The sequence below is a fragment of the Malaclemys terrapin genome, chromosome 2 (assembly GCF_027887155.1).
Source record: "Malaclemys terrapin pileata isolate rMalTer1 chromosome 2, rMalTer1.hap1, whole genome shotgun sequence".
Lineage (NCBI taxonomy): Eukaryota > Metazoa > Chordata > Testudines > Emydidae > Malaclemys > Malaclemys terrapin.
Window position 1 is genome coordinate 192,622,174 of NC_071506.1, and position 21,560 is coordinate 192,643,733.

A 21,560-nucleotide genomic window follows, 5' to 3' on the forward strand; every position below is an offset into this window, starting at 1 on the left:
TACTTTCGTTTTATTCTTCATACTCTAGCACTTCCTTTAGACGTTGTTGGTGTTAAATACAGTTCTGAAAATCTTGAGAATTTAAGTGAATAGTGGCTTCTTGGTTCCCAACTTGAGGCACTTTAGAGGCCTGATTTACAGAAATTGCTGAGCACCCACTCTCTGAAAATCAGGTGCTTTTAAGGCATCTTGAGTTAGACACCCAAAGCAACTAGACACTTCTGAAAATCCTGGCCTACAACTTTTAAATAAGAAGAAAAATTACCTTTAAATTGAAGTTGCTACCAAGCATCTACCCCTCCTTTTGTGAGACCTTGGTTTTATTTTTAACTCCCTCCCCCCTCACACAAGGTAAGATGATTTGAGTGTAAGGACTTGTTCTAAAAATAGCATGTGGAGTTGTTTTTTCTTACAGCCGTTGATGTTTATGTGAGTTCTAACTATGCTGCTTGCATGAAAATGAATGTTAGATCAATGAAAACAGGATACGGAGTTCTGCAGTCAGTGTTTCAGAACGTTCAGAAAGGACCTGCTTTTGCAGAACTGGCATTTGTTTCCATAGGGATTGGAGTGAGCTGCAGCAGGATAGTTAGATCTCTCTTAAACTTCATTTGCTGTATGGTGACAATGCCAAATGTCTGTCTTTTTTTTTCAGAAAAGCAGCTGTAGTCAAAGATGCAAAAATGAATAGTAAGTTTAATAAAAAACAGAGAAAAAGTCTTTTGCTAAATTCTGAGTCCTGGTACCTCTGTACCTCATCAGAGACCCATCACCTAGCTGGATTCTGCAGGTGCTGAGGCTACTTGTGCTCAGAAGAAGGAGCTCCCTGCCTTCCAAGGCAGCGATGTGGCATGTATGGCCCTGTCTAGAGGAGAAAAACGAGGTGCGTTTACCAAATGTGCTAGCTAGTATAACCCTTCTGCCAGGTGATGTTGGCAGCAACAAAGGCCAGGGTCAGTGTCTGGGGGTTATTTTTAGCATTACAAAACAGAATGGCTCCAGCCCCACCCAGGAACCTGGGCAAACTGAATACAGCATGGGGCACCTCCTGTAAGGCAATATGCCCCCATTCACAAGCATTGAGTTTGTGCATAACAAAAGAAGGCTTTTGAGGGGAGAGGGAACTCGGCTTGATTTGGGAAAAAGATCACAACAGTGACTCAGAAGTATGCAAACAATAAGTAAAACACCCCACAATATCTTGAGCAGTTTCTTTGCTGCAGTTTCCTAACTTGAACCACAAGGTGTCTGGTGGCACCTTAAAGACTAGCAGATTTATTTGGGCATAAGCTTTTGTGGGTAAAAACCTCACTTCTTCGGATGCATAGAGTGAAAGTTACAGGTGCAGGCATTATATACTGACCCATGAGTGGAGAACCAGTGTTGACAGGGCCAATTCAATCAGGGTGGATGTAGTCCACTCCCAGTAATAGATGAGGAGGTGTCAATTCCAGGAGAGGAAAAGCTGCTTCTGTAATGAGCCAGCCCTATTCAAGCCCAGATTAATGGTGTTAAATTTGCAAATGAATTTTAGTTCTGCTGTTTCTCTTTGAAGTCTGTTTCTGAAGTTTTTTTTATTCAATGATAGTGACTTTTAAATCTGTAATAGAATGACCAGGGAGATTGAAGTGTTCACTTACTGGCTTATGAAACTTGCAGTATGAAAGTCCAAGGTCCGTTTAACTCCCCTTTTCCCTCCTTCACACCCCACTCACAATTTCTTGTCTGAGGTCAGTCAAGCCTGAGTGTCCAGAGGTTCGTTCATGTGGCTTCACCTCCACTCACTGGGTGAGGGACAAATGATGCCGCCACCATCACCACTGCTCTGCTGTGTCCTAGTCTGATCCTACAGCACCATGACCACTTAGGCCTTGGCTACACTGGCACTGTACAGTGCTGCAACTTGCTGCGCTCAGGGGTGTGAAAATGCCCCCCCCCCCGAGCGCAGCGAGTACAGCGCTGTAAAGTGCAGTGTAATCAGAGCCTGCAGCGCTGCACGCTCACTCGCAGTGCTGCAAGCTATTCCCCTCAGAGAGGTGGAGTACATACAGCGCTGCGAGAGAGCGCGGCAGCGCTGGGAAGTCCCGAGTGTAGCCAAGGCCTTAGCTCAGCTAAGTAATCACGGTTCTAGGATTTGCTAGGTAGGAGAGTGACTTTGCTGCTGTTGCATCTCTTATCGCACTGCATTTAGCTGCAATTCCACGCTCTGATGATCCACCACTTAGTGTTTTCAGCTCTTAGTGATTGCTGCAAAGAAACAAGGACTCTCAATTGAGTTTTAATTAGCTCTGTCTGAAAACACTGGAGAGGGAGGGTCAAATGGCAGTTAGGACCTTTTAAACAGGATGACCCAGATAGAAACACCTACCCTCCCACCCTACCATCTGTCCATCACTTGAATTTTGCTCACTGTCCCATGCTTAGCGAATGAAGGTTACATTCACATATAATATGCCATGGATTAGGGTATATTAACTACAGTTCTGCCCTTTAATCATATAATAAGGATAACATTTCATTACCCCTGCATCCAAGGCTTAAGAGAATTTTAACCCAAAACAGGCAAAATTGATTGTCTTGGCAAAGTAGGTCTGCTTCTGAGGCTTTTCCTCCAGTTAAAAACCTCTTGGCAACTATGATTGTGATCAACGTTGCTAAGTGGTGTTCTGCTAATTAGCACATGTTAGGTAAACATAACTCCCTTTCCTAGCATAGACAGTGCCTCACTCTCACAGCTCACCTCTTCTCCAAGCCAGAGGCAGAGTCCAAGGGTTTATTCAAACACAAACATTTCAAGGTGCTCAAATTGTGTAGACAAGCCCTCACTCTGCTCCTCAAGTGTATTGTTAGACCTGGAAAGATTAGAATTTTTTTTTTTTTTTTTTTTTTTTGGTAAACATCAATTTCACTGTAGACATGCAAACTGATTTTAAAAAAAATTGCACCATTAATAATCAAAATTTATAGTTAGGCAAAATAGGAAAAATGCTGTTTGAGAACTGCAGTTTGCTAAGGATATTTACTTTATATATTTTTAACATGTGTTGACAGTTAGTTATAAAGCTTTAATTTTTTGAATCTCCATGTCATTAAATAATTATTGCCCTAAATGCCCAAAGCTTCCTGCAACTGTAAACATGTAAAGTGATTAAAAATTGGAGAAAATATTTAAAAATCAGAATTGATATTCTCCGTCAAAATTATATTTAAAAAAAAAAAATCGAAGGCTGCCAAGCCTGTGTATTGTCTTCTTTTAGACTGCACACAGGAATGGAGATCCGCACCGACAGGGTAAACTAAGCAGACTTTTTGTAGAGGTGGTTTTCCCAGTACACGCTCTATCAGCAACATAGCTTAGTGCGCACACAGACAGCCTGTTTCTCAGGGTCACTTCCGGTGCCTATCTTAAAGGGACAGCATATTAGTTATCTAACTGTGCATGAATACAGTGCAACAGGGATGCTGGGGGAGGCCATGAGCATAGGACTGCTGTGAATGAGTGATTTATAACATGACTGTTGCACCATAGCCTATTGAGACTGAACTTGGCTGACATTTCAAAAATGAAACTAATACATCCAGGTGAGACGAGGGCCCACTGGGGCAAAGATATTCCCTTCTCTGCTGATTGCTGTGTTGGTATTGCAGGGAGCAGTGCTCCCCCCCTCCTTAAGTCCTCCAGAACCCTTTGGGACCCTACTTCTGCTCCTGCAGGAGCTCTATGGAGGTGAGAAGAGGAGAGTCCAAGAAGGCTGTATGGGGCTGAAGAGGAATTGGGATCTCACTTGTTCAGATAACCATGGAGCCCTGAGCATAAAGTGTGAAATTCTGACCCCATAGAAGTCGGTGGCAAAACTCCCATTGACATGAGTGAGGCTAGAATTTCACCCAGAGCGTGTATGTTCTCTTTTCTTCCTTACTAGCATTGCTCCCCTCCCATCCCCTCTCTTTATTTTTCTACACTTGTTTGCCATTTGTCTCTGATCAGGTGCTTATTGGAAGTTCAGTTTTCCAAAGTGATCTTTTGCAGGATAGCCTGGAGCTAGACATATAACGTTTGTGTGTTTAAAAGAAGTTATCAACTTAAAAATCATACTTATGACTGAAATCTTTTTATGTAAAATGGCTGAGTGAGATGAGAAGGAAATAAATTTTTCTGTTTGTTCACTTGACAGGACCTTGTGTATAGTCAGTCAGTTTCATTGTTTTCCCCTATATTGTCAGTAAGTTTCTCCTTTGGTTTGTGAGGTTTTACTTCTGTCACACATCAGGGGAGGGAAAAACATAAGAGATGAAATGTGATTGTAAAACCACAAAAGTTTGCAGAGAGCTTGAGGGGCTGATGATCCAAAGGTAGGATGGTCCAGTGGTTAGAGAACTACCTGGCAATTCTTCCCTGCTCTGTCACGGACTGCCTGTGTAACCTTGGGGAAGTCCATTCAGGGCCAGGTTAACAAAGATATTGAGGTGCCTAAAGATACAGATAGATACCTAGTGGGGTTTTCAGAAGCACCTAGGCACTTGATTTCTCAGTGGGAATTAGGTGCCTAAAAATGCAGATAGGTGCCTAATGGATTTTTCAAAAGCACCAGTGCAGCTAAATACCTTTTAATAATCTTGCCCCTAGTCCCTCTCTGTCTCCATTTGATATCTGTAAAATATAAATAGTACTTCACTTCCACAAAGGGGCATTGTTAAGATAAATATACTAAAAATTGAGGTGTTCAAATGCTATTGTGATGGGGCCAAATGAGCACCTAAGATAGCTTCAGGTGCCACACTGTCTGTTTAACTTGCTCTTTTAAATTTACTGGATTTTAAATTGACAGCATTCCTTCAAACCATAAAACTTTCCAGTGGTTGAATTTTATGACCTAAGATGTTTCAGGGAAAGGAGAAGTTGACTATTGCGTGATCCAGTCAGGCGGCTGGCTTGACATAAAAATCACAAATGCAAAATCCGCTATGATTGCAATATGAGGGTAATTCAGCAAGTATTGATCTATATTACTGCAACCTCAGATACCATAGCTGGTCATAGAAGTGACACAGTGCTGGATTAGATCTCTTACTCTTGCATTGTTATACCTGATTATTTACAATGGTTTGGGGGTTTTTTATAACATTAAAAAAACCCTGAAATTTAATATGCAGGATTTGGTCCTGTACAGAGGAGTAAACTAATGAGTTGCCAGTAATATTGTACATAAAGTACAGGAGGGAGCCAGTCCTACCTGTCCTTTAAAGAGTTTCCTGCTGTTTAGTTTGAATTCCATGAAATAACATCAAGCTATCTTTTTTCTTTTTTCTTTTTTTTTTTAAGCAAGAGGGAGACTTTCTTTTTTCCAAGCTGTGTGAAATTTTTAGACTCCAGCTCTACAAATATAAGAAACTGAACAAATAATTGTAGTGACTGGTAACCTCCCATTCACTTTAAAAAAAAAAAAAAAATAGGACCGTACCTTAACTTTTTAAATAAGATTTGGTGCTGAACTTGACCTTAGATTTACTTTGAAGTCTTCAGGCTAACAAAAGTAGGTGTGGAACATGTAGGCATGAAAAGACATACAAGCTATGGTTATCATATATACCAAAATTCAATTAAATTGAATTCTGTGTACAGTCTATGAACCAGAGACTCTCATTGACTTCAGAGAGTTTGGATTAGGTCCTGTGTGTATGCACACTATACATTATTTTTATACATACACACACACACACACACACACACACACACACACACACACACACACACACACACACACACACATTACCATCAGCAATGGAAAACTGATGAGGCTTATGAATCCCATTATGCAGCATTTAATCTGCAAAATTACGTATTTATGTTTCCTGGCCTTCTATTGTTTCAGGTTGAAAAGAGCTTTTTCAGTTCCTACATAATTGAAAGAAAAAATCACTGGTCATGGTGGATTTGAATTGTTTGCTCTATATATAGAGAACAGAGTAGCAGTTAGGAAGATAGCACAGGTTTATTTCACCAGCAGCAGAGGAGGAGTAATACAGAAACTGTATTTCTGAAGAGAGCCATTTCTGCTCTAAGAATTTGTCATCCCCTTGTGCAGCACACTCTAGTGGAAACCGGGAATAAAGTTAATACCTTGCTATTGGAAGTCAGATTCCCCTCTCCCCCCCCCTCCCCCCCTCCGCTCCCTGTGCATTCCATTTCCAGAAATAGGCATGGTAGGAAGCCAGCATGAAAGGATGAACACGAGCTGGAGTAATAGTCATGAAAATGAATATGTTGTTCATGCTATATACAAATAGTATACGTTATTCTCAGCTGTAAAGCTGCCATGAGAATCTGTTTTTTCACATTTTATAAATTAAATGTATATAAAATCCATCTTTCCCCATACTTGCCCATCCCAGTATCTTTCATTAACCAGATCAGTGCAGAAGTGAATGGGCTTAATGCGGCCACAGGGCTAGACCGCATGGATCAGCTTGCAGGAGTGGAGCTTCTGAGTGTTTCTTCACGTTGGGTGGGTCTTTAAAGACAGGTGAGTAAAACAGAGAATAGATTTTTAAGCAGGATTGTTTCTAAACAAATTTAAAATGTTCTGCAGAAAAGCAGCCCAGTTTTAAATTCAGTGACATGCATCAAAATTAAATGATTTGGATCGAAGGAATGGAATTCTTAAACAAATGTGTTCCTAAAACTTAAGGTAAAATATTATTAAACAAATCATGTACCTGCTCAGTTGTTAAACCTTCAGAGCAATCCTTCCCACTTCCTCCCCTCCCCCCCCCCCCCACAAAAAAAAAAAAAAGGAAAATGTAATAAGTATTTGGGCAGGGCTTTGAATAGTACTAGCAACTCATTCTGTTCTCACTTAGGCTGGTGTAAATCTGGAGTAGCTCCATGGGGTCAATAGTGTTACACTGGTGTAAACCCAGTTTAAGTGAAATCAGAGTAAAGCCCGTAGTGCCTTTCATCTTCGCTTCTCAAAGCATTTTATCAAGGTGTGTGGTAGGTATTATCCTCATTTTAGAGCAGGGAAAACTCCGGCATAAAGAGGTTGAATTATTTACCCAGGTGAGAGGGTCCAGAACAGAACCCAGGTGTCCGGACTTCCTAGTCCCTCCTCTAAACATCTTGACCTCCATTGGAGGGACCTGCCGTGCAAGACAGCATGATTTGGTAATATGACTGGAATATTCTCATTTTTGTTGAAGTTATTTTGTTCCAGGATATTAGAGAGACAAGGAGCTCTGTGTAGCTTGAAAACTTGAAAGCTTTTTCATCAACTGAAGTTGGACCAATAAAAGATATTACCTCACCCACCTTGTCTCTGGAATGTTCTCAGTAATTTAAAGACCATTTAAATTCTCTTATTTTTATTTATCTAATGTCCATTTAACATTCAGTAGATTAATAGCCTTGGAGACCGAAGTCCTCCATTCCACTCTGTTTATTCCACAGAAGAGGTATAGCTGATTGCATCAGTACCACCTTTCCTTGCTCTTCCCCCAGTATGCCTTGGTCCTTGGAGTGACCACCTCGAGGGGAGAGAGAACAGTTTAGTCTCCATATATCATTGTGAAAATGTTGGCTTTAATCCTTGCCCACCCTTTGTGTTGGGGCTGCACTACCGTTGTTTAATTGGAAATGGCTGTGACCACCAAACCTAGATCATTGATCAGCTGTCAGTTGTGAATAGCTTTGGGTGACTACCAGGTTGGGCTGGTGGATTTGAACCCTCATCCTAGAGGTGTACATCTGAATGTCTAATACTTTACTGGGGTCCTCTAGAAAAGAAAATGTGTAAACTATAAACTGTCATACATAGGTCACCTGTTCTGTATCAGTAAAATGGATGCTTGAAATCAACTGAACATACAAATGCAGTGTGAACAGCGATACTAAGGGTAGTATATTTGGAGTACTTAACTTCATAATTGCACACAGGCCTCTTTTTACTAATTTTACTGAAGCCATCCCCCAGTCCTCATTTTTCATGTATTATAGTCCAGCAAAAACCTGTTGTCTTAATGAACTAATCTCCTGTTGCAATGGAGAATTGCAAATGGCGTCAGGTGGACATGTTAATATTAACAGCCTTCAACCATCTGTTTTATTTCAGTTGCCAATGAAAAAAACTATACAATAGGTAGACCGAGAATTGTTAAAAAGGTTAAACATTTTAATAACCAAGCAGCTGAGCTAACAACTAGCTGAATTAGTTATATATCTCTTCTGGATACTGGAGGCTACTAACTTGTCTGTCTACTGGTTTTAGCAACTCTGAAAGCTGTACTAGTTCTCATCTTCTTAGAGCTCTCTCCTAATTTGCTAGGATAGTCTGGAGTGAAGAAACTAATCTACCATACTATGCTAGATATTTTGTTCTTTCTAGGGAAGTTAAAATGAAAGCCCCTTCTCAAATTTTTTTGAGTGACATACTGTCTGAACCATTGCAGTCAAGTACTGATCTACTAGATTGTCTGGTAAGAACATAATAAAAACTTGTCAGTGAAATAAATTGTCCATAATCAAAGATTGGAAGGATTACCAATTTCTTTTTCCCCCCCTCCAAAATGGATAATTGTACTTTACATTATTTAAAGATCCACACCTATGTACTATTTGTAACATTTGTGGGAGGGGGTTAATGTTTCGATGGGGGGGGGGGGGGAAATCGCCAAAAGAATTGTATTATAAAAGTACATGTTTATAGGATGCTTAGTGTTCCCCTTTTGAATGCGGAAACTATGAATAACTTCACTTACAAAAGTAGTCTCCATGGAAGTCAATAGGACAGTACATTATAGATAATTGATTATTCCATGAACTGTGGTAGTACTCCATAGTGTATCTTCTCGTATACCATTAGTGACAGAGTAAATCGTGGTGACAATGCAGGATCCCAGGCTATACTGCATCACATCTGTATGTAGCGTCCCTAATCAAAAATAAAACCAATACATGGACTAAGTGCCTGAAATGTTATAACGCAGTTGTAATGAACATACTATACAGTGATTTCTACAGAAGACTATACCCCTTACAGGAAAACTACCACTCTACATGCTTTGCGAACACATGAGCAGCTGTACTCCCCCGAGCAGTTGTATTACATTTAATGATTGGCAGTCTGCCTAAAAATAAACTCCAGAAACTGAAAATCCTATCTATTGATCTTGCACTTAGCCATGCTAGTGTAAGCTGAGTTGTCATGGCTGCTTTCACATAACTTCTTTCCTTTTATTAGTTTGTTTCAGCCTTTTCATATTTTATTGAAATTGCCTTGAACAACACCCCCATACATATGAGAGAGAGAAAATCAAATTTTGTGAGGGTAGGAGTGAAGAGAGACATGAATTGCATCTCCTACAGACTTATCTTTTATGGAATAAACAGGATTTTAGATCAGGAGAGGAGGGTGTTTTTTTGTTTTGTTGTTGTTGTTGTTTTGTTTTATTAACAGGAATGGGAATGGAGACAGTTTCTGAGCTATTTGAGCATTTCATTTAAAATAGATCATTTAACTGTCAGCTCCACTCTCCTCTTTTCCATTATACACCTTTATTTTTCCCAGTCAGCCATGTCTGGCACACTAGTTCAATCCATGAAGGCAGTATTACCTAACGATTAGACCAGGGACCTGGTAATCAGGGCTTCTGGGTTCTGTTCATGTTTGAGTTCACTCTGCTACACTAACTGGTGATGGGCATAGACCTGGAGTAGAGTACTAGCTTCTTGGGTGCTGCGGGGCAATTCTTTTAACCTCTGTTTGCTTTTATTTACCCACTTTTAAATTGAATATGCTTTTTACGTACCTCACAGAAGTAGTGTTAGGTTTGTTTAGTGCTTTAAGATCCTCAGGACGGGTCTACATTTAAAACACTGTAGCGGCACAGCCGCACCTCTTCAGTGAAGATGCTACTTCGTCAACGGCAGAGCTTCTCCTTTTGGCATAGTTAATCCACCTCTGCGGGAGGCAGTCCCTATATTGATGGGAGAAGCCCTCCAGTCGACATAGCACTGTCTATACCAGGGGTTAGGTTGGTATAACTGTGTTGCTCAAGGGTGTGGCTTTTTCACACCCCAGAGCGATGTAGTTATACTGATCTAAGTGTATAGACCTGGCCTTAGATGAAAGGCAGTATGTAAGTTCATGGGGTATTATTAAAAACAAATACTATTAATACCACGGCATCCATATAATTCTTTAGGTTTACATGAAGGGCTGCTAAAAGAATGTTATTTTAATATTCATATGGAAGCGTGACTAGATAAACATGTTTTTCGTCTTAGGCTAAGGCCTATAAACTGCATGAGGACACTAAGGACCAGCTACCCACTGCTTATGTGCTGTGTACAGTCTAACTGGCTAAAGCATTAGAAAAATTCGGGCTTGGTTTTTCAAAGTCAGTTTGAATCTTTTTCACTCCCCTCTCTTTAAATTTCTCTGTCCTGGTTTCAGATCAGTTCTCAGTTCACAAGACGGATCCAGAGTAAAATCAGAGACCTGCTGCAGCAAATGGAAGAGGGGCTAAAGACAGCGGATCCACATGACTGCTCTGCATATACTGGCTGGACAGGTGAGCAGCCTGGGATCTGAACAGAACACTTTCAGTTAACTGACTTCTTGGGGCCCCTGATGGTTTCCACTCTGGTGTGAGGGTTTTGTGTTCTGACAGAAATGACAATTGCATCATAACCTTCTGGTAAGTCTGTGCAAGCCATATTCTAGGAGGGTCTAGGTCCCTTGTCTGTCAATGTTAGTGGAAGGATGCCCATTGAATTTAATGGACATTGGATCTGGCCCTAAGAGAGAAAATTGGTTTCTGTACTTGAAGAGTCTGACTGTGCAAACCGAGTGTATGTTCGAAGATAAGTTAGCGTTTTTTTGTTTTAAAAATGTTTTACTGACACAGAATATTTTCACCTGGGTCCACTAAGTTGAATTGTGTATCGGTTGATGGCAAAACGACTCTAAAACCAGGAGGGTGAGAGCGGCATGTTCTTGCACCCAGGACTCTGGAATTCTTGCTCTGACTTCCACACTTCTCTGTGTGGAGCTGAGCAAATCACTGCATGAGTGTCGCAGGGATTGATAAGTGAATGTTGTGAAGTTGCTTTGAAAATGAAAAGTGCTATGCAAGTGCAAGGACCAAATGTGAATTAGCCAGCCTGATCCTCGTGGCAAAGAATGCAGTCATCAGGGTTGATTGTTCTAATTAACCAGGATATAGCTCTTCTAGTTGCCAGAAGACTTCTCCGTCTTGGCCTCTTTGGGTATGTGTGCATGGTGTTTTGGAGTGAGTGGGAGCAGGGCTCGCGCTATTGCTCTAAAAATTGCCGCGTAGACAACTTTGAAGTTGCGGCTCGAGCTGGAGCTCAGGCTCTGAATTCACACCCCGCCCCAGGCTTCAGAGCCCCAGCTCCAGCCTGAGCTGCAACTTCAAAGAGTTGTCTGCGCAGCTAGTTTTAGCGCACTTGGGCTAGCAAGACTTGCGCAAGTCCATCGATCCCAGTTGGGAGGCTCATGCCAAAATGCTGTGTAGACATACCCATAAGTGCTATGCTCTTTCTACAGTGGGATCACTCTTCGTACCCTGCCCAGATCAGTCCTTTAGTACAGCATGTTTGCAGTTTTTCCTGTGAGGATTCATACTGTTACCTTCTTGTCATGTTGGTACATGAATGGATTGGGAAAATCTCTCCAGTGGTAAATTTTGAGCGAGAATTTGCCCACATTTAGGTTTAATTCTGGACACGGAGGTGCAGCATTTCACTTTTCTTTCTTCCTGATGGCCCTAGGAGGGAATGTTCTGTACAGATGGTGTTGTGGGTGCATGTGGAGAGAAGTTGTAGACAACCGGCAGCTTGTATGAGTTTATTTTAAAGTCTAAAAATGGGAGTAATTTTGTGTTGCTTGAGTGAAAGCAGGCAATTTTCACACGAGCGTTTTAAAAGAAATCTAGCAGAGCAGTGTTCTGACATTCAGTGATTGACGAGAGAGGTGTTATGACTAAACAACTCAAGTGTAATAAAATGAGTCCTAGAATAAAAGAAACAAACTCCTCATTAGCTGGAACGACAAGATAGTTGGGTAATGTGATGTAATGGAAGGTATTTTTTGCCATTCTGAAGGGGCCTGTCAACTGCGGTAACCCAAAATGCAGATTTGATTTGATTTTTTTTTTTTTTTTTTTTTTATTAAAGCTTTTACAAAATCTAATCTGAGAAGGAATATTTCCCATGACTTGTTTTTAAATACTACAGTGAAAAGGATTTTCCCCAAACTTAACCATTTTCACCATTGTGCCAGTGTATGAAAACCAGAAAGTGACACCAACACTGAAAATGACCATTCTGGTTTCTCTGCCCCAAGCTGAGACAAGTGCCAAGAGTAAATAAATAGCATAAATGGTGAACAGTAATGCACCTTGGAATATACTTCATAAAAACTTGTTTAAAATCTTGTGATGTATAAGGTGTGTTGTTGGTGCAGAATAACAAAGAGATGGAAGCAACACGAAACTCATGTAAGAATTGGCAATGTATTAGGGCCAGATCCTGCACACCTTTGTTTCTCTGAGTTGTACTTAATTATTCAGGTAATCTCAGTGAATCCATTGTAAGGGCTAATAAACAAGTAAGGGTTTGCAGAACTGGGCCCTGTGATTTAAAATCCACTCCCTCTTCATAAAGCCCAAGTATCTGGGCTCTGTGTGTGAAGAGAAGTGGTTGTAGAAATCCAATCAATCCCCACAACACTGGGCCATAGTGCAGGGACGCAGTGCATTGCCCTCCCCTCCCCCCACTCCCGATACTACTATTCTAGCCCACAAGCTGGGATAGTAGCCATAGGCCCTCTGCACCAAGTGCATGGAGGTACTGGGGACACTGAATCAGTGTAACTGTGGCTCTGAAGCCCACCCTCATGGTGGTCTTCTGTGCCAGCTTATTCAGGGATGTCATGGAGAACCTTTCCATGGTGGATAGGGGATGTGCAGGCACCCCTGCACAACCTTCCACCGCTATTCTCCCAGTGCAGCCTTTGTATGGGGTTTAAGTGGGCCTTGCACTGAATTTCACCCGTGGTCCTATTTTTAGCTCACAGAAAAAAACATAAGTTCAAACAGCAGTGCAGTCCGACACCTTTCATGTTGCTTTTACAGTAGAAGACTTCTTTGTACAGCAGGATGAAAAAGCTGTAGTTACATTTAAAGCACCTTAATGATAGTTCTTTTAAGTTGTCTCACTGTGGAATATATGTAAGTCTTATACAGCGTTGACAGCTGAACACTTGACATTTCATAACAGCCAAAGAGTGCATCAGAGGGCTCTCTTTAAAACAAATTGCACATGCAGTGAAGGATTCATTTTATCCTATAATGTGTGTACTGTATTTGCAAAAAGAATGAGGAGTACTTGTGGCAATTTAGAGACTAACAAATTTATTTGAGCATAAGCTTTCGTGGGCAACAGAAGAAGTGGGCTGTAGCCCACGAAAGCTTATGCTCTAATAAATTTGTTAGTCTCTAAGGTGCCACAAGTACTCCTGTTCTTTTTGCAGATACAGACTAACACGGCTGCTACGCTGAAACCTGTACTGTATTTGTATATACACAGGCATATTGAGCCTAAATTCTTCAAAAGTGCTGATCATTCACTCTCTGGAAATTGGGTGACTCTAATTGAGTTCTGGTCTTTTAAAAAATAAATAAATAAAATTAGGCCACTGTAGTTATCCAAATTGAAACATAATCAGGACACCGGGCTTGATGCCTTTTGCTCTCTCCCTGGGATCTGTAACAGATACTAGTGGTCAGAGCCTTGATTTTTACATCTTGTTAAAAGCACAGGTATCTTCTAACATTCTGGGGCACTGATTCAGAGGGAAGGAGAAACAGGTAATTGAAATGCCATTTAAGTGGAAAGAAAAGGATATATCTTCTTGTTCTGTTTTTGTTTGTCGATGATTGTTCTAGGCATAGCCCTTTTATACCTACAACTATACCGCGTCACAAAAGACCAGAAGTACTTGCAGCGATCCCTGGATTATGTGAAGAGAATACTTCGTAATCTGAATGGACGAAGGGTTACTTTTCTCTGTGGTGATGCTGGACCCTTGGCAGTAGGGGCAGTAGTGTACCACAAACTAAAGATTGACAGTGAGTCGAAGGAGTGCATCACAAAGTAAGTGTCTGGTGGTAGTGGAAAAAGCTGTACATTTACTCAGGATCTCTTTATATATGACCAACGACCAGTATTTTAATAAGTGATTGCCAGAGGTTTCATATTTCAATAACGCTGGCTTGGGAAAAGTGCTCTTGCTTTCCATCAAACAGATGTCTGTCTTTTATACCTACGTCCTGGGAAATTTTGATCCAGAGCCTTTTTGAAGGCTTTCCAATCCTTGATGTCCCACTGGGGATTATAAGAACCGATGTGCTGTGCAGTTTGAATTCGGTACCACAACTGCACCTGTTAGCATTCTGCCTGTATACCTTACTGTGCTAGAATTTGCAGATTAACTCTTGAGGACTGGCTCCACTTTTGTATTTCCGGTACAGTTTTATATTTAGAAGTTTAATCAGTCTCTTTCTAATCCAGGATCCCAGCGAGATTAATCTCTGCTGCGGCTTTGATGTGAATATCCATTTGTTTTTAAAACAGACCGCTCTTATGTTAGAGTAAATCTTATTGTCAGATACCCTTCTGGATGCAATTGTAGTAACATTGTTTTCACAAAGCATGAAAATAAAGTCTCTGTGAAATAAGATTAAGAGCAGTAGATTTTCTAATTAGCCTTTGCTTGAAAATTATTTTCAGGAGAAAACATGAAAATGTAATTAGTGTTAGGTGTCTGTTCCCTTTTTTTTAAGTGTGTGTGTGTGTGTGTGTGTATATATATATATATATATAATATATATATGCGTGTATATACACACACACTCAGATACCCAAGTGATTGGTATAGTATGAATAGCGCAGCTATCTATGATTTTTGTGTTCCTTTCCTCTTCTTTTTTTTCCTTGTAGCTGGTCACGCGGTGGTGTGATATGAAGATCTTTTTATGCTCAAATTCCATATTTGCAATTTTTAAAAAGAGAACAGTTTAATATGAGTCTTAAATCTGATATATCATTGATGCATCCAAGGGTGTTAATAATTAAAGCCATTTTTTAAAAATGGATTGTTAGTGAGACCAAAGCAAGAGTCTTTCAAATCACTGGTTCAGATCCAGCACGAGCTAATAGCCAACAACCACCTTTGATAACTATGTGAATTGAGGTTTTGGTCTAAATCCGGGGACAGATGGTCATATTCAAATTATACACACGCACGCACAGTTTCAACTAACTGGCACCTTCTGGGCAATTCTACAGAGAAGACAGGATTGAGCTGGCACGGAAACTGATCCTCCCTCTCCCATTTCAGGATTGAGGCATGTTGTGCTGCTGCTGCCTTCCCATGCTGTACCTACTTTGTGGGTGGATTGAGGGTTTCACTCCCTGGGGCTGTCAATCTGGCCCCATTAAAAAAATCCCTAAAGTCAAACAAAGCACTTTTGTAAAATAGCAAAGTCCTTGTCAAGCATTTGATGCTGCCAAATCCTGAGATTCTTATTCAGACTTTTTTTTATTAGAATTTTACAGTTTGGCCCATCAGTTGGTGGCTATTTGAAATTTTAAGCAAGCCTTTTGTAAATTATTTTCGTCATCAGTAACATTGAAGTTGGGATTTTAGAGTGTTAAAGGCCCAAGATGGTCTAGTTGTCTGGTAACTGCAAATTTTATTCCCAAGTCAGCCAGTAAAATCTCCTGGGTTGTATTCCAACCTCTGCCACTCGTTTGCCATGTGACCTCTGGCAAGTTGCCCTCTGTGTCTCAGTTTGCAATTGAGTAATTGCCTAGCTCCCATGGGTGTTGTCAGGTGAATTATTCTTTGTCAAGAGTGTCGAGATCCATTGCTGAAACAGTTGTCAAAATGCAACGTTTTCATAGTATCTGAAACTTTTTAAAGTGCAGCAGCTCAGTAAACTGCAGATGATTTTAGGGGCAGCTGAGGGCTAGTGGACTGAGCACAAAGCTGAGAGTCTGGAGATTTTGGGTTCTGTTTCTGAGTCTGCCACTGTCTTGTGTTGTGACCTTGGGCAAGTCACTTAATGGTTCTGAGCCTCAGTTTCCCCATCTGAAATGGGGATATAATACTTCTCCACTTTCAGTTTGGGATCTGCAGATGAAAAATGCTATGATTGCACAAAGCATCATTATTAAGTAATCAAAAACTGCCATAGGAGAGGTTAAAAAAAGTCTGTTCTGATTATGTTCCCTGAGCCAAAAACAAAATGTGTGAGATATATTTTTAGCAAGCTCTCATTACCTCTTGATTGGATTGGGTAGCATACCGTTTACAGAAGGAGAACTCTAGTATGTCCTAATGAGATGGTACACTTTTTTTTTTTTCTTTTTTTTTGTTTTTTGACCCAGGCTTTTGCAGCTCCAGAGAACGATCATAAGCACAGACTCTGAACTTCCAGATGAGCTTCTTTATGGCAGAGCAGGTTACCTCTATGCTTTGCTCTATTTGAATACAGAAATTGGTCCAGACACTGTACCTCAGTCTGTTATCAAAGAGGTAGGAAACTTCATATTGCCAAGTACTACCGTGTCTTTGAGGTGGAATCATATCTGTTGCTTCACTTCAAATATAGGAAAGAAAATATGAAGTAAGCTTCCACCTAACCTGCAAAAGAGAGTTCATGGGGTAGTTTAGTGAGGAGAAACACTTGGGACCTGATTCTGCTTTTATTTACCCTCTTATAACTTCAGTAAAGTTACTCCTAACTTGTACCAACATGAGGTCAGAACCAGGTCCTCTCTGTTTAGCTCTTACCCATGAAGGACTTCACTTGTCACTCTAACTTGTTTCTTTAGTAATCCATGTAAACCGTAGTAAAGCTAGATGCAATGAAAGGAAAGAGGATAGAATTTGTGAATTCTTCTACAGCAAAAGCAGTACTTAAGTATACAACTGAACTTTTAAAATTTTATACTTTTAAACAAAACCTTAATTATAGGGGTGGGGCTGGAAGCACTGCTTATTACGATTGCTTGACACTTCCCATTGTAAGACTGTTTTCAGTTGCTTATAACTCTTCCAAACTTTAACCAATTGGGCTGAAACTTTGCATGCCAGGTATCTGCCTCAGCCTGAATTTTCAGGTCAGCCTTTTCTGAGTTCAAGGCTAGGGAGAAACATGTTCTGTCAATGTTTGTTTTTAACTGATCTTTTCTTTGAAAAGCTCTAGTGCTTTCATGCTTTGGAGCAGGGACTTGAAATTTGGCAGGAGGCATGGCCTTTGTTTCAGGGATGTACCTTTTGTAGACCCTGTGAAAATTTGGGGGTCAGTATGTGTGGGAGAGACTGAGATTGGGGGAGGAGCTGGGACTGAGAACCAGTGGGAAAGAAGGGGAGGGTGGAGGGGAGACATGTGCTGAGGAGAACATGTGCTGAGACATGTGGGGGAGAACCTAGGACTAGCTGGTGATGACCTGGGTGGAGATGGTGAGACTCTGAGGTTGGGTGAAGAGCCCAGTGGGAGCGGGCAGGGGGAACTAGAGGCCACAGTGAGGGAGAGAGACTGATCAGTTAAGGAAACAGGAGGGGGGAACTGGGACTCACTTGTGAGGAATCTGGGACTGGCTGGAGGGCACTGAGCAGAAGGGAACATGCTGGAGTCGGGGTGGGGAATTACCAGGAAAGTTTGTGCCTACTACAGAACGTACCCCTCCAAAGTCTGAAATGGATCTTGAGTCTCACCATTCCTTTGTTGTCAGGAAATATGTCTGAAACCCACTGGCAAAGAGTCTTATCCCTCACACCTACTGCTACTTACTCCCTTAGCTCAAGTGGCAGAGGTCTATGTGTTGGCTCTAAAGATTCCAACCCTGTTGATGAATACCCATGTGGGTATCCATATGATGCCACATGATGGAATTTCCTCCCCACCCCCACCCCCGGTTTTATTTAAAAAAACAGAAAAAGCCCTAGGAAATTACACACACAAAAGGTATGTTAAAAGAACATCATTAAAGTTTCAAAGTCAGGCACTCAAAAGTTAGGAAATGCCTTAATTAAGGGTTAGAAGACAATTCTTCAGGACTGCATTCAACTGTCTTAACCCTGAGCCCATCCTTTCTGTTCCTACATCCCCTGCCTCGTTCACTACACACCTTCCAACTTCTGCAACAGATGAGGCAGGTGACCTACACACAACAGCCTCCTTCATTACACAACCCTGTTAATCTCAGCGCAGGTTTGTCCTGTGCACCAAATGAGGCAGGGATCCTTTGGAAAAAATGGTATGTGATTGTGTAATTAAAGACTGTATTATAATACACACGCACAAGGGAGGGAGGGCAAATTAAGATGAGAGCTTTCTATTGTACAGAAAAATTGCAGTTTTTCTGACACTTAAAAGTCTTGATGGGATAAGGAGATAAGATATTTTGTAGTGCAGAGGTAGATTTGTATATTGCCTCATTCTTTGATACATTCTCTCTAGTGTTGTGTCTTACAATTCTTTGTAAAGTAGTCCTCTCTGAATAAATGAAAGCGATATTCATGGCAAGTGTTTGTTGTTTTATTTCAACATTAGGTGGTAGATGCCATTATTGAATCTGGTAAAAACTTCTCAAAGGAGGAACGCAAGACTGAACGCTGTCCCCTGTTGTACCAATGGCACAGGAAGCAGTACATTGGAGCAGCCCACGGCGTGGCTGGGATCTATTACATGCTAATGCAGGTAGGTACTCTAGTGTACCAAGGTAAGATTCTTTTGTATGAATCAGTAGTTAAGAGTTTCATTCACTTAGTAATGTCTGAATATTATTGAGGGCTTTATTGTGCGTGTTAAAGGTCCCTCTTGACCCTCACTCTTCCAAATTAGCTCTTGACTCTTAATCTTCAGTTTCAGAGTAACAGCCGTGTTAGTCTGTATCCGCAAAAAGAAGAACAGGAGTACTTGTGGCACCTTAGAGACTAACAAATTTATTAGAGCATAAGCTTTCGTGGACTACAGCCCACTTCTTCGGATGCATATAGAATGGAACATATAATGAGGAGATATATATACACACATACAGAGAGCATAAACAGGTGGGAGTTGTCTTACCAACTCTGAGAGGCCAATTAATTAAGAGGGAAAAAAAAAAAAAAAAAAAAAAAACTTTTGAAGTGATAATCAAGCTAGCCGAGTACAGACAGTGTGATAAGAAGTGTGAGAGTACTTACAAGGGGAGATAGTCAACGTTTGTAATGGCTCAGCCATTCCCAGTCCTTATTCAAACCGGAGTTGATTGTGTCTAGTTTGCATATCAATTCTAGCTCTGTAGTCTCTCTTTGGAGTCTGTTTTTGAAGTTTTTCTGTTGTAATATAGCCACCCGCAGGTCTGTCACTGAATGACCAGACAGGTTAAAGTGTTCTCCCACTGGTTTTTGAGTATTTTGATTCCTGATGTCAGATTTGTGTCCATTAATTCTTTTGCGTAGCGACTGTCCGGTTTGGCCAATGTACATGGCAGAGGGGCATTGCTGGCACATGATGGCATAGATCACATTGGTAGATGTGCAGGTGAACGAGCCCCTGATGGTATGGCTGATGTGATTAGGTCCTATGATGATGTCACTTGAATAGATATGTGGACAGAGTTGGCATCGGGGTTTGTTACAAGGATAGGTTCCTGGGTTAGTGGTTTTGTTCAGTGATGTGTGGTTGCTGGTGAGTATTTGCTTTAGGTTGGGGGGTCCCCTAACACCCCTACTCTACTTGCGCTACATTGATGACATCTTCATCATCTGGACCCATGGAAAAGAAGCCCTTGAGGAATTTCACCATGATTTCAATAATTTCCATCCCACCATCAACCTCAGCCTAGATCAATCCACACAAGCGGTCCATTTCCTGGACACTACTGTGCTAATAAGCGATGGTCACATCAATACCACCCTATACCGGAAACCTACTGACCGCTACACTTACCTACATGCCTCCAGCTTCCATCCAGGACACACCACACGATCCATTGTCTACAGCCAAGCTCTAAGATATAACCGCATTTGCTCCAATCCCTCGGATAGAGACAAGCACCTACAAGATCTCTATCAAGCATTCTTAAAACTACAATACCCACCTGCTGAAGTGAAAAAACAGATTGACAGAGCCAGACGAGTACCCAGAAGTCACCTCCTACAAGACAGGCCCAACAAAGAAAATAACAGAACACCACTAGCTGTCACCTTCAGCCCCCAACTAAAACCTCTCCAGCGCATCATCAGAGATCTACAACCTATCCTGAAAGATGATCCTTTACTCTCACAGATCTTGGGAGACAGACCTGTCCTCGCTTACAGACAACCCCCCAACCTAAAGCAAATACTCACCAGCAACCACACATCACTGAACAAAACCACTAACCCAGGAACCTATCCTTGTAACAAACCCCGATGCCAACTCTGTCCACATATCTATTCAAGTGACATCATCATAGGACCTAATCACATCAGCCATACCATCAGGGGCTCGTTCACCTGCACATCTACCAATGTGATCTATGCCATCATGTGCCAGCAATGCCCCTCTGCCATGTACATTGGCCAAACCGGACAGTCGCTACGCAAAAGAATTAATGGACACAAATCTGACATCAGGAATCAAAATACTCAAAAACCAGTGGGAGAAGACTCTAACCTGTCTGGTCATTCAGTGACAGACCTGCGGGTGGCTATATTACAACAGAAAAACTTCAAAAACAGACTCCAAAGAGAGACTACAGAGCTAGAATTGATATGCAAACTAGACACAATCAACTCCGGTTTGAATAAGGACTGGGAATGGCTGAGCCATTACAAACGTTGACTATCTCCCCTTGTAAGTACTCTCACACTTCTTATCACACTGTCTGTACTCGGCTAGCTTGATTATCACTTCAAAAGTTTTTTTTTTTTTTTCCTCTTAATTAATTGGCCTCTCAGAGTTGGTAAGACAACTCCCACCTGTTTATGCTCTCTGTATGTGTGTATATATATCTCCTCATTATATGTTCCATTCTATATGCATCCGAAGAAGTGGGCTGTAGTCCACGAAAGCTTATGCTCTAATAAATTTGTTAGTCTCTAAGGTGCCACAAGTACTCCTGTTCTTCTTTTAATCTTCAGTTATTTCTCTCACCTGTTTTCCTGTTCTCAGCATTGAACTTGCCATCAGAAATGCCTTTGTTCCTCTTTCCCTGATCTCACCTACACCAACCACCGCTTTGAGTATGTTTTCCACCATCTCTCAACTCCAAAAAACTACATTGTCTCAAGCACCTTCATCCTGTTGATTTCTAGCCTAGTTTATTCTGATGTTCCCCACTCCCTTGGGTTGTTGCCCACAACACTGCCCTGCCTGTTGCCCTTAACCAACTTGCTGTCCTCTGTACTTTCCCTCTTTCCGGCACCTCAAATGCCATCCCTCCCAGGTCCCACAGTGACTCTCAAAGGCGAAGCTGACATTTGAAGACAAGCTGCACA

The 21,560-nt window shown here is 41.3% G+C and overlaps 1 protein-coding gene across 2 annotated transcripts in view; it reads left to right on the forward strand.

Annotated features, from left to right (window-relative positions):
• The window catches only part of LANCL2 (LanC like glutathione S-transferase 2), a 55,020-nt gene that overhangs the window by 15,731 nt on the left and 17,729 nt on the right, over positions 1–21,560 (forward strand). For both annotated transcript variants that reach the window (XM_054019808.1, XM_054019810.1), the window contains 4 exons: positions 10,452–10,569; positions 13,969–14,176; positions 16,475–16,622; positions 18,646–18,792. In XM_054019808.1, the coding sequence (XP_053875783.1) occupies positions 10,452–10,569; positions 13,969–14,176; positions 16,475–16,622; positions 18,646–18,792 (621 nt within the window). The remainder of the gene's footprint in view (positions 1–10,451; positions 10,570–13,968; positions 14,177–16,474; positions 16,623–18,645; positions 18,793–21,560) is intronic.